This window comes from Nannospalax galili, unplaced genomic scaffold, assembly GCF_000622305.1.
Source record: "Nannospalax galili isolate Female #2095 unplaced genomic scaffold, S.galili_v1.0 scaffold259, whole genome shotgun sequence".
Taxonomy (NCBI): Eukaryota; Metazoa; Chordata; class Mammalia; order Rodentia; family Spalacidae; genus Nannospalax; species Nannospalax galili.
The window spans coordinates 2,824,104-2,836,856 of record NW_008344750.1 but is presented as its reverse complement, the minus strand read 5'-3'; the positions used below and the strand labels follow the sequence as shown (position 1 = coordinate 2,836,856).

Sequence of the window (12,753 nt, the reverse complement as noted above, 5' to 3'; positions counted from 1 at the left end):
CACACACACACACAAAACACACACACACACACACACACACACACACACACACACACACACACACACACACACACACACACACACAGGGCTTGACCCTGCCTACTGAGTGAAATGCCACCCAGGGGAACAACTTAGGCAAAGGTCAGGAGGCTGCCAAGTAAACAAGGAGACCCGGGGGAACAGGATCTAATGAAGTCTGTCCCCCAAGGGAAATGTTCTTTAGAGTCCTGCTGGGGGGGTGTGATAATGAAGGGTTAGCCACAGACAAAGGTGGGGCAAAGGTGAGAGGTTAGGAACTCTCATCTGTTCCCAGCTGCATTTTCTTTAGTGGTCCTCACACGTTCCGCCCATTTTGTTGTGGTTAAAACTGAGGCTGGGCTAAGGTTATATGTTGAGTTGCATGGTCCCAAGGTTTCAGCCAAGTGCATTGTTTCCCACATGAGTCTCCCCGGTCTACAGGGCTCAGTCTTACCCTCTATACTATGGGAGGGTGAAGTCCGCAGATCATACCTAGGCCTTGAGGGGTTCAGCTATTGTACCCATCTTTACTCAGGATGCCTGTGAATCTGTCATCAATGCATTAGCCAGAGTCATGTGGCTGCTGTGAGCAAGTGCTGCCTATTGGCAAGGATCTGAGCTGGGAGAGGAAGCCCAGGGGGAAGGAGCAAGGGGAAGAGGAAAGCCAGGCAGGGAAGTCTTCTGCAGCTACCCTGGCCATAAGCCCAGTGTCCTCCCAGAGTCCACCACACGAGGTCATCATGAGCACACCAGGAGAGGCTCTCAGACCTCCTTTCTCAAGGAGGTCACTCAAGGAGTCACTTTCTCAAGTCACTGTCTCCTCAGATCATAGCCCATGAGCAGGCCCCGGATCACCCTATGACTGGCTCTCATCAGATCTGTAGGCTCTGGGTGAGACTCTCAGATCCTAGAGATTTGGGAAAGGGGCTGTTGGGGTCAGGGCTGAGGTCTCAGCCTTCTCTGTTCCCCCACAGAAATCCGAGAGGCCTTCAAGGTGTTCGACCGTGATGGCAATGGCTTCATCTCCAAGCAAGAGCTAGGCACAGCCATGCGCTCCCTGGGCTACATGCCCAATGAGGTGGAGCTGGAGGTTATCATCCAGCGACTGGACATGGATGGTGAGCAACACCCTGCCTCAGTTTACCCATACACATCAACTAGACCTGAACCTCGGAGGCTGAGCCCACCCTGGTCATTTGATCCCTGGCTACTCCTGATCTGCCAGTATTTCTCAGCCTGGAGAATGGAGGCCAGAGAACTTCTGATAGCCCCAGCCACATATGGGGTCAAAGACTGCCCCCCACCCTGTGGTCTGAGACCATTTTAAGTATGGAAAAGTAGAAAGGATGTAATAAATATCCCAGCTTCTACCACCCAAACTAAGTCATTATGGTGGTTATTTGCCACCTGGTATTTTATTAAGGAAAAACTCCTAAGAATGATCAGTACTGTCACGTCCTTTCTGCTTTATCCCCCTTGTTGACGCTTTCTCTCTTGCCCTCCCTCCAGAGCAGGTAACAGTCTGCAGCCTGCTCTGTCCTGAGCCTCCTTTCCCATCTGTGTGGTAGAAAGGATGATCGTCAGCAGGGTGCTGGGGAGCCGTGGACAGTTCTGAGTGCACTGGGAGGGTTTCCCACATTTGGGGACCATCTGCTGCTCCCCACCTCCACCGTTCCCAGTAGGGCCTCATCATATTTGGTAGCCTCAGTATCAGCCCAGAGCCTGGCATGTTTAAGACCCTGAAATTGACTGAAGGTTCAGGGAAGGGACTGCCTGCCTGAGATCCCAGGTGGGTCTGCCAGGCCAAAATTCCATTCATGTCCTTTGGACTCTGGGATGCCTGCTCAGGCTGTTTCACCCTGATCCACTCATTGATCCTGTGCCCACTCTAGGTGATGGCCAGGTGGACTTTGAGGAGTTTGTGACCCTCCTGGGACCCAAGCTTTCCACCTCTGGGATTCCAGAGAAGTTCCATGGCACTGACTTTGACACTGTCTTCTGGAAGGTATGTCCTACATGACTGGGACTCTGGATTGTGCATACCGTGGAGGTATTACGGGGGCCTGTGAATTGCTAAATCCATGCTGGAAAGGAGGAATGACCACAGTCCATCAGATATCTTGCTTCCTAGAGGCCTGAGCTCCTTGGGGTAATGGAGTGGGTGGTTCTAGGCCACCTGTCTCTGGGCTTGTGTGGCTGCAGGGTGCTGGGTGGGGACTGTGGTGGGATGCTGGCCAGAGCACTTGTCCCCTTTGCTACCCCAAGTGCGACATGCAGAAGCTGACAGTGGATGAGCTGAAGCGGCTCCTTTATGACACCTTCTGTGAACACCTGTCCATGAAAGACATAGAGAACATAATCATGACGGAGGAGGAGAGTCACCTGGGTACAGCTGAGGAGTGCCCCGTGGACGTGGAGAGTGAGTGGCCGAACTTGGGACTCTGTGGGTGGGTCCCACTGCTTGAGCAGGGGGGACATACCAGGGGTTTGCACAGGAGACCCTCTTGCTTGTCCCCAGCCTGGAGTCCTTGTGTCCCTGAAGCCAAGCCCATGTACCAAAGTACAGCCCTGATTCCATCCCTTCGCTGTCCCCTTTTGTCTTTCCCTGGTGCTCCCGGTGGGCGGCCACAGCCTGCTCCAACCAGCAGATCCGCCAGACGTGTGTGCGCAAGAGTCTGATCTGCGCCTTCGCCATCGCCTTCATCATCAGCGTCATGCTCATCGCCGCCAACCAGGTGCTGCGAAGCGGCATGAAATAGGCACTACCTGGGTGCCTGCCTGGTACATGCAGCACCCGGGCCCACTCCACACCCACCACTGCCTGCAGCCCTTACCCCAAGCTGGCTCCCTGGGCCACCACCTTTGGGCACTTCAGGGCCTGGACATTGATCACCCCACTCCTCGCCCCCACAGGCCTTGCATGAAGCTGTGGCTTGGCTGTGGAGGACCTGGTGGTGGCTCTGAGAACAGCCCCAGCCCCTACACCCTGCCTGTGCACTCATCTGGCCTGTATGTAGCGTTAACTTCTCGCAACCCAGGAGCTCCTAGGAGAGCAGGGATTTGCACAGGAGCCCCCAGGATCCGGCTGCTGCTGTGGTCCCTTAGGCAGGACAGGCTCTCTATGTCCAAGAGGGACAGCTGCCTGCTCAGGCTCACACAGCCCAGAGCTGTGGGTAGGGTGGAAGCAGTGGAGGCAGAAAGCCCCTTCCTAGAGAAAGGCACTAGGCTGGGACTCCTAGGTCCCTTCCTCTGACCCTCCTCAGACCTGAAGCCAGTCCTTCCACACATCTGCTGAGGCCTGCACCTGGCCATTTCACAGGTGAGGAGCCTGAGGCTCTGAGGGCCTGAGATCCCGCTTCAGATTCTCCTACCACAGGGATTTTCAGGAAGGGTAGTAGCTCATGGAAAATGGGGCATTAGAAGTCTTGAGGCCCTTGATTTGGTGAGCCCTCCACCGAAGGCCCAGCTACTAAGGGCCATGTTGTCTCCTAACTATAGCCCAATTGAGCAGAGCTCTTGTGGCCTGTGTGACTCCCCGGTGGCCAGGGTAGAATCTTGGGAGGCCCTGGGTCACCCAAGCTGAGGAATGGGCACAGCCCTGCAGTGTGAATGCCATCAGGCCACTCTACCAAGCCCAGGGTCTGTTCTGGGCCTACCGCTTCTCTGTACCCTCAAGGCCGGAGATCCAGCTCTTGTCCCTGCTCCCCATGTGCCATCCTCAAGCTTGGCAACAGCTCAGTCTGGGCAGATATGGGGCTACAGTTCTTCGGGGGCCAAGAAGGCTGACAGAATCCTTGGGCTCCTTTCCCCAGCCTGGGGCCACTTCCCACCCAGGCTGTAGCTACACTGGCGCACCCTGTGCCCAGCTGGGCTGAGCCTCCGCTGATACCCAAGCAAGAAGGGCTGTAAGCACAGATCACCCTGGAGGGGATTTGTCTCATTCCAGCCCACCTGTCCCCTGACCAGGGCCGGAGGACAAAGCCAAGAACTTGAGTACTGACAAGAGAAGCACAGCCCAACCACCGAGGACAGGCTCTATAAACATCTTCTCAAGACATGCCCTGAGGGATGGTGGGATAGTGGGTGGATGGGGGGGCTTCAGGGGGAACAGTAGGAAGGCAACTTGGCTCCCCAGGCTGAGCAGTTGTCTTTATTGGGACTGACCAGACAGCTGACCAGCTGGGAATCAGGTGGGGAAAGGGGCTCAGCCCCACTGGACGCTGGGCTGCAGGGGCCACCCTCCAGGTGGGGGTGCCCTCAGGGAGGGGGGAAGCTCCTGCACTGGAGGCCAGCCCACAGGGTACTGGAAGACAGTGGCTCTGATGGGTTCAGCCCTAGAGAGATGGAGGAAGGCAGAATATTAGAGCAGGGCACCTCTCAGACCCAGATGACCCTCCCACCATTCTGGCTATGGGGAGGGTTGGCTACTTGCATGGCCCTTCTGGAAACGCAGAACCTTGAAAACATGCCGACCCGTAGAGCCAGCAACCTCCTCTTGGAACTATGGTCAAGGAAATGGTGGGGCTGTAGGCAGAGACTGAGCTACAAGAATGGCCTTGGGCAATATGGAAGTAATCTTAGTGTCCACCTGTGGGGAACTGATTACATATGCACGTCCACAGCAGAGAATGCTATGCAGACTGTGTAAAAATGAAGGCAGACCTATATGCACTGATGAGGAAAGACATACTATGTGAGTATGGAGAAAAAAGCAGCTTATAAAATAATGTATATAGCATGATACTATTTTTGTTGAAAAATATATAACATATATAAATGCATAAAAACAACCTTGGAAATCACAGCCAAATGTTAACAGTGGTTCTATCTGAGTGGTGTAGTTATGGGTGGTTTTTTAGCTCTTAATACTTTTCAAAAGTTTTACAAGCACACAAGCCTTTGAAATCAGAAAAAAAAAACCCTAATTTTCTTTAAAGTCTCCTTTCTCATGCTACTCACTCTCCTCCTTACCATTCATCTCCCTAGACTCAGGGCCCACCTGAAGGGTGGCCTCAGTGCCCAGCCTGGGGTGTTCTCCTAAGGGAGCTGCCTGAGGCCCAGAGTAGCATACAAGCAGCCTATCCTACATCCAGACCCTCCAGACCTGGGCCCCCATCTGCCTGTTGTCCTGGGACGGCACTGTCCTCTCAGGCACACTGAATCCATGTGGGAGCTCTCAGAGGGTGGAGACCATGGGAAAGAATAAATCTGTACCTGGTACCAGGAAGTCACCCAGTGAATGCTGACTGACAAGCAGCCATGCTAACAGCTCTCTCTAGGTACTGTTCTAGAATAAACACCATGGCTGGAGACATTTTAGGACTCTTCACACAAATGTCATTTTACAGATAAGGCAACTAAGGTATAAGGAGTCAGCCACACATGCAAGTGACATAGTCAATGCAGTCTGTACTGCCTCCTGCCCTTCAGTTCCTTCTGCTATATCCTTCAGAGAAGGGGAGGTCATGGTAGCTCCTGACCATCTTAGGTGCCTGGTGGCCAGATCCCTGCAGAAAGAGAAGGGCTTGAGGCCCCTATGGGGTGTCTGGACAGACCTTAGGCCTAGAAGGAGGTGGTGGAAACTGGGTTCAGCAGCCCTACCTTAGAGTTTGCCTGGCCATATCCATCTAGCTTGTCCTCAGGGCCTGATCCAGGCAGAGTTGCACAGAGTGGAGGACTTGCCTGGGGCCCTAAATGCAGCCTTCAGGAATCCCACTGAGAGGACAGGGATATCCCCTGCTCAGTGGCTTGCTGCCTGCTAGAAAGTGCAGAGAGCAGAAAGCAGCTCTTGACATGATTTATGGTGCTGGGAGATTTCATAAACTCCACCAGCCGCTGAGAAGACTGGTTATGGGAGAGAGAGGATCCACAGTTGGAAGGGAGTGCCAGCCAACCTGGGGCTCCTGTGGGGCCATGGCAATGGTGGGGCTCCTCTAGGGAGAGGTGGTCTTTGGGAGTTCCTCCACTAAGCCTCAGGCCCTTCCTCTAACAACTGATCTGGCCAGTGCCCCTGACTGCCCTGAGGACCCCAATGGGAGAAAGGCATCCTTCATGCTCACTCATAGATATTGGGCACCTTGCCAGGACCCCAGACACTAGCCTCAGAACCCACTCTTGCAGACACACACAGAGCATGAGGGTCACAAGTGTGCAAGCTTTCTCATGGCCTGCATGCTCCAGGTACAGTGGTGGCAGGAACATCCTGGTACATACCCAGCCTTTATCAAAAGGGAATAGCTTTGTAGAGGTGAATGTACAGGACAGAGCCCTGGCCCAGAGAGGGGTGCATGTGGGAGATTAAGAGGGATAAAGGCACAATCAGAAGAACCAACAATAGGAAGCAAGGACAGCACTGCCTGGCTGGCCAGGGATTAGTCTGAGGCTGGCTGTTCCCTCCTGCGGCTGCTGTCTGCTCTTGACTGGTCCCTCAGGGTCAGGGCTGAGAAACTGAGCAGATGCCAACAGGCTATGCCTCTGGGGAGCTTGTGTTCTCACATTAACAAGGAGAGTTTGCCTAGTTCACCTGGGGGTTCTCTGCCTAGCCTATGGGTGCTAGGGCCCACTGGTCTGGGTGGCCCTAGGTGGGCCAGGTAGCCATCAACACCCCAGGGAAGAAAGCATACATCCCAAGAAGAGTCTCCATAAGGGGCCCCCCAGTGCTGTCATCTAGACCAGAGTCCTTGCTCCCCCAAATGTGTCTTCATATAGTCGCCATGTCCCAGGTAACCATTACAGCTAAAGTCTGCAGGCGGAGGAGGGGTTTGCCAGGTGAAAAGATGCAGAGGCAGTGTCCACTGTGACCCAGGTGAGGTTGAGAGGTAAGTAGCAAGGGCTGTCTTCAGGCCCTGTAGACTAGGCTTGGAGTCTCATCCCTTCTGAGGGGAGGCCTAGAGCCAGGGTAGCCTTCAAAAGCTGGTCAGGGCTGTAGTGTGGGGGAGAAATAGGAGGCAGGGAAGTACAAGGCAGAAGAGAAGCTGCTAGGGCTGTGCAGAGAGCCAGGGTGGACAAAGGGCACGGGTGGGCACTGCTCCCACAGGACTCTAGGCTGAGGGGGTGGGTGGAGCAGAAAGCTGGCAATGAATTGGAACAGAATAGGGGTCATATCTTAGAGACCACCCTGCAGGGACACAGCCGAGGGAGTTTGAGGCAGCAATGGCAGCAGCAAGAGTAAATGGTCATCTCTTTTCTGGAACCCCCTTTAAGGCTAGACAGGCCTGCTCTGCCCAGAAAGGAAGTCATCTTGCCTGGAACCCTTAGGTGAGTGGTTGAGCGGGGGCAGAGAACAAACAGCTGTAGATTCCCTGGAAGTGGCCAGAGGGAGAATGACCTGGGAAGCAGGATGCAGATTTCTAAGAACCTAGGGTGGCCCAGATGCGGGCATCATTCCCTACCTAGTCAGTCAGCTACTGCTACTTCAGGCCTGGAGTCAGTAGGCCTTTCAGCAACCTGAACATGGTGGGTGGCAGAGGAGCTTGGGGTCTAAGAAGCAACCAAGTACCTGGCTACAACCTCCAGGAGGAGCTACAACTCCAGAGCTGCAAATTGGGAAGCAGGCTCCCCAACCACCTAGGACCAAATACAGGACACATATAAACACCAAACTAAGTTATTATGTGGATGGCAGCTCTACCTATGAGTCATTCAGCCTCGGTTTCCTCATCTCATCCCCTGGCTCTCATAATCACTCTAGCATGTCTATCTGTACCCACTCAAGGACATTGGGTCATGCTCTTTCTACCCACCTATGGCACACCCAAGTCCAGCCACAGGGTCTTCCTGTAGTCTCCTCACAACCCTAAGGTACCCAGGCTGTCAAATAATCCCAGGGGAGAAGACTGCTGAGGCAGAGCAGTGGAGTGAACAGCCTGGACATCACAGGAAGTGGCAGAGCTTGGGAGATCCTTAGAGTGGGCTCAAGAATGAGCACATTGTGGCTGTCTGGGTGACCTCTGCCTAGCCTTAACCCTCTAACATAGCTGAAGGAGCCTGGGTCCCGGGACAGTACCCAAAATTATATCCATTCCAATGGGTCCAGAAGAAAGGGATGCCATACTCTGTTTAAGCCACATCTATACCATATATTTTAAGTGGGGGTTCAGACACTGGGCACAGGTTTAAAATAAAGGTAAAATACAAAGGTAATTTAAAAATATAATAGGGGCTGGAAATGGCTAAGCAGGTAAGGGTACTTCCTGCCAAATCTGATTACCTGAGTTTTGATCACTGGAACCCACATGATAGACAGAACCAAGTCCCCCAAGCTGTCCTCTGAGCGCCACATGTGTGTGTGTGTGTATATATATATATATGTATATGTATATACACATATATATACACACACATATATATGTATATGTATATGTATATATATACACACATATATATACACATAAATAAAATAAACTTAAATACTATAATAATCCTTGTCACTGGGGCAAGATGCTCATCCTTTAACCTTTGGCAAAAATCCTGAAGGATGTTTTCACTCCACAGACTATCTGATAAGACTCCCTTGCCTTAGCCAGGCCACTGCCCCTTGAGGACACAGCACAGAGATACATGGGGTATGAAAGTCACTGTAAGACAGGAAAGCAAGGTGGGCTAGGACAGAGGCAATCTAGACAAAGCCACACACAGCTCTCAAGTTCAGCCTTTAGCACCTCCTCTACCTCTAATACCTGGAGGGGGAGCCTGGGAGCCTTAGCCTTGGTTTTGGCAGTGATGTCAGCCAAAACATCACAACAGACAACAGACACCACTGGCTGCCCCTGTGCCTGTCTACTGATGTGCCTGCCTCTCCAAAGGCCCTGGGACAGCACACAGCCATACTTTAGTGGCCCTTGGCTCAACATGTTCCCTGTGTAAGAAGGGAGGAGTCCTGTCCATTTCAGAGCATCCCAAAACCTTAGGGATATGGTGGGACAATGACCTTGTTGTCATACTGCTGTGAACCCTTGCTCTACTTCTTCCACTTGTCCCCACATGTCTCTGTGAGCTTCAGTTTCCCCTTCTCAGGTCCCTATAAGGGACAGTGGGTAGCAGGTACACTGGGAGCTTGGCTGTCAAAGTCAGGCCCTGCCTGTCTTTCAGTCAGGGACCAGTGGTAGGGAGCCACATCTGTTTGGCCACTAGCTTCCCCTTCAGCCCTACATTCCAACAAGGGCTGAGCTATTAAAGGAAGGGACCAGGGGCCAGGGACCAGGTAACTTTCCATATACAGCTCCCTCTGGCCAGAAGTTGGGAAGCCAAGATCTTCCAGTTGAGCCCCACCGGCAGGAAGCTCTATAATGGGGGTTCATGCTTGGCCCCTGGACCCGCATAGTTCATGGAGATGCCTAAGCTTCCCCAAAGACAGGCTGCCTGAGACAGCTTCTAGATGGGAAGTGGGGGTGGTCCTGGGGCCTGTACCTGCTGCTTGGTGCTGAGCTCAGCCGCTTAGCTCTCTTCTCCAGCCAGTCCTCCAGATGACCCTCAGGAAGCTCAGCAGTCTCTAGTGGCCATTCTCTGGTTCGCCTCTCCTCTGTGGGGGACAGAGAGACAAGGGTGAAGGGCACAACTCTGCTGAACTGAATCCTACTCTCTCACAAACCTGTAGGGGCTGAAGGGTGATGGACAAGCCCAGGGATGCTGTAGTAGTCCATTAGGGGGATGTGGCCACTAGACCAGGAGCAGAGCCACAGGTGATACTATCCCATTCATTCCACTATCTCTCCAGCCTCCTCCATGTACCATGACTCAGCACCCTAAGCCTTGCTCTGCTCTCTGTCAAGAGGAGACAACACTGGCTGCCTCCAAGCCTTGAGAAGCTAGAAACAGGACAATGAATTGAGAGCTTCACTCAAGAGGGGTCTAAATCTGGGATGTAGGAGGCATGTGGGCAGAATGGGTTGAATCTCAGCTCTGGCACATGCCAGATCTCTGACCCCAGGCAAGGTAATGAGCCTCAGTTCCCTGGTTTTTCTTTTCATTCAATATCCTATTAAAATGTTCACTGAACTAAAACCAAGCAATGAATGTAAAGAGTTCCTACAAACTAGATGGAAGCTGGTAGAGGGTCAGTCTCTCAGTGCTGCAGGATGGGGCCTTAGGCCAGGGGAAAATAATTAAACTCATAGATCCACACCCTGTATTCTGGCATTGCACATCCTGCTCATCTTCATGATAGTCACTTCCTCCAAGAACCCAGCCATGTGCCAAGGTTAAAGGGGAGGTAGCAGAGATAGGACTATTCAAACTGCCAGTCCTCTTGGTCTTACTCTGTCTCTGTCGCCACTAAATATTGTTTCAAAGCCCAGTGGCCTGTGTTCTCCTCACCATGAACCAACCATTCCCTGAGAGCACACATTCAGCGAGGAGCTGGAGACTGCAACTGCCAGGACTCTCTGACTGGCCCCATGAGGCCCTCATTACTGCCTTGGGAAAGCTGGAAACCATGCGTGAATGCCAGGTCTGCAGCCATACCATTGACTCTCTAGCTGCAAGGCATGGAGCCAGTAGGGTCTGACTGGGCAGAAGGGCAAGGTCCACCAGGGAGCAAGGACAAAGGCCAAGGACACTTGCTGTCTGCCCAGAGGTCACTGAACAGAAAAGAGTGAGTGACAGTAGTCGTGGAAGGCCTAGAATCCACCTCTAACTTGCTGTGAAGTTCCCACAAGGGCCTTCTGCCCGAGTGTTGACTCCTTTTCTTTACCTGTTCAATGGGAGGCTACGGGAGATTAATGAAGACCACCCAAGCGGAACTTCCCTGATCTGTAATCGGGAGGTGAGCAGTGAATGCCAATGTCAGACAAGCCAGTTTCTACCAGAAGCTAAACTCAGCAGCTGTGAGGATCCTGAGCACAGGAAAGTATTTTCTGCTGTCTTTGGGGGCAGGTCTCATGGATCCCAGGCTCGTCTTGAACTGACTATGTAGTCAAGGATGATCTTGAACTCCTGATCCTTCTGCTACCACTTTCCAAATGCTGGGATTACAGGCATGTGTGTCACCATGCCTGATAGGCAAAGTGTTTTCTTCATCCTTTTGTCTTCAGCGGTTGTAGGGCATTTACCTGGTTCTGAATGGGGATTCTTATGTTGTCTGATTAAGTGAGGGAGAGAGAGAGAAGGAGAAGGGAGGGCATGTGTAGGGAGGGCAGATATCTAGGCGTAACAGTGAGGCTAGCAAGAGGGCAAAGAGGAGCTGAGGCATACCCTCAGGGTCCTGGGAGGAAGCTACACAGCTCTGTTCCTGATACCCACCCTGGGCAGCCCTTGGCTTACTCACATAGTCAATGCCAATGAGGGAGAAGCGGGGTGGCATTGAGAGTTTCCTGGTATTAGACCCTCCCACCACCCACTCCTCAATTCCTGCTTTGCCTTGGGTCCCCGCCTTGACGCACCCTCCACCTGGATGCTCAGTTCCTGCAGGTCTCGTTCTGACATGTGGGAAAATCTGCAGTTGGAACCAAAGTCGCACTGACCTGCAATGGGAAGGCAGTTACTTTCCACTCAGGAAGGGTTCCACCATGGCTGAGGGCATGCTGATGACACACAGTTCCCAAACTTTAGGATCTAGAGTAGCAGTCCCAATCTAGAACAGCAAACTGGACTCTCTGGTCTAACTCATAGTCAGCAGCCTGAGCTGGCCCATCATACCCTGCTCCTGATCTTCTGCAGGCAGACCCCATGCCTGTCAGGCCTGGGTCACACAGTCTACACCTCCTTATCACCAGTCTACACCTCCTCATCTCAGTGGATTCCTGAGGGTCATACTTTCTCTCCAGGCCAGGCCGCTGCACATGCTATATCCCTACCTTAGCACCTTACGTGCATGAAGCCTATGCAAGCAGCTGGACTGCTCCTCAGAGACCTTGGGTGGCAGCTTTGCTGAGAAGCTTTCCCAGTCTCAACCAAGGAATCCAAAGTGTATCCCTCAAAATAATAAACCAGTGGTATCCTCTGCTAGTATAACTACCAGTAGCACATGTGCATCAAGTCTGTGGGGGAGCCTCTGATCTGTAGGCCTGGTAGTACCATCTCCTTGGCCAGTCACCCAGGTTCCCTATCTCAACAGTGGTGCCTTCCACAGGGCTAAACTCCCATACAAACCATGTGAATCTCTGTGATTTTTCTCTTTGCTTTGGTTGCCAAGAAGCTTAGAGCCAAACCCTTAGAAGAGTACACAGGACCTCAAGAATTAGCGTGGAGACTAATTATTACTGGATTGTCTTACTTTTCCATCCTTAATTCTATCTTTGCTTCCCTTACTTACTGAATTATATTTGTTCCTCCCCCACCTCCCTGCCTCCAAAGACAGGCTTGCTGTATAGCCCAGGCTGGGCTTGAACTCTCAATCTCTTTGCCTCCACCTCCCAAATGCTAATAATGTAGCCTGGTACCACTATATCCAGCCTTACGTTCTTTTTTCTTTTTCTTTCTTTGTTTTATTTTGTTGATTTGAGATAGGGATTCAATATGTAGCCCTATCTGACTGGGAATTTTCCTGTAGGCCACGCTGGCCTTGATCTCACAGAGATCCACCTGCCTCTACCTCCTGAGTACTGGGATTAAAGGCGTGTGCTACCACAACAGCCTCCTATGTTTGTTTGGTTTTTTTGTCTCCCTGCAGCCTCAGCTGTCTCAGAACTCACTATGTGGACCAGGCTGGCCTCAAACTCACAAAGATCTGCCTGCCTCTGCCTCCCAAGTGCTAGGATTAAAGGCGTGCACTACCACGCCCGACTATTTGTTTATTTT

General features: G+C 52.3%; 2 protein-coding genes across 10 annotated transcripts in view; one reads left to right on the top strand and one right to left on the bottom strand.

Moving 5' to 3' along the window:
* Cabp7 (calcium binding protein 7) overlaps positions 1–4,048 on the top strand; it is a 9,846-nt gene extending 5,798 nt beyond the window's left edge. Inside the window, exons 2-5 of the mRNA XM_008841077.2 lie at positions 993–1,136; positions 1,911–2,023; positions 2,284–2,437; positions 2,650–4,048. Of these exons, the coding sequence (XP_008839299.1) occupies positions 993–1,136; positions 1,911–2,023; positions 2,284–2,437; positions 2,650–2,777 (539 nt within the window). The 3' untranslated portion in view covers positions 2,778–4,048. The remainder of the gene's footprint in view (positions 1–992; positions 1,137–1,910; positions 2,024–2,283; positions 2,438–2,649) is intronic.
* A 98-nt stretch (positions 4,049–4,146) lies between these two features.
* Zmat5 (zinc finger matrin-type 5) overlaps positions 4,147–12,753 on the bottom strand; it is a 31,449-nt gene continuing 22,842 nt past the window's right edge. For 8 of the 9 annotated variants that reach the window (XM_008841078.3, XM_017800122.2, XM_029567343.1 and 5 more), the window contains 3 exons: positions 11,397–11,477; positions 9,427–9,538; positions 4,147–4,352 (listed from right to left, as the gene is read on the bottom strand). In XM_008841078.3, the coding sequence (XP_008839300.1) occupies positions 4,223–4,352; positions 9,427–9,538; positions 11,397–11,477 (323 nt within the window). In that variant the 3' untranslated portion in view covers positions 4,147–4,222. The remainder of the gene's footprint in view (positions 4,353–9,426; positions 9,539–11,396; positions 11,478–12,753) is intronic. The other variant, XM_029567342.1, reaches the window with a different exon arrangement.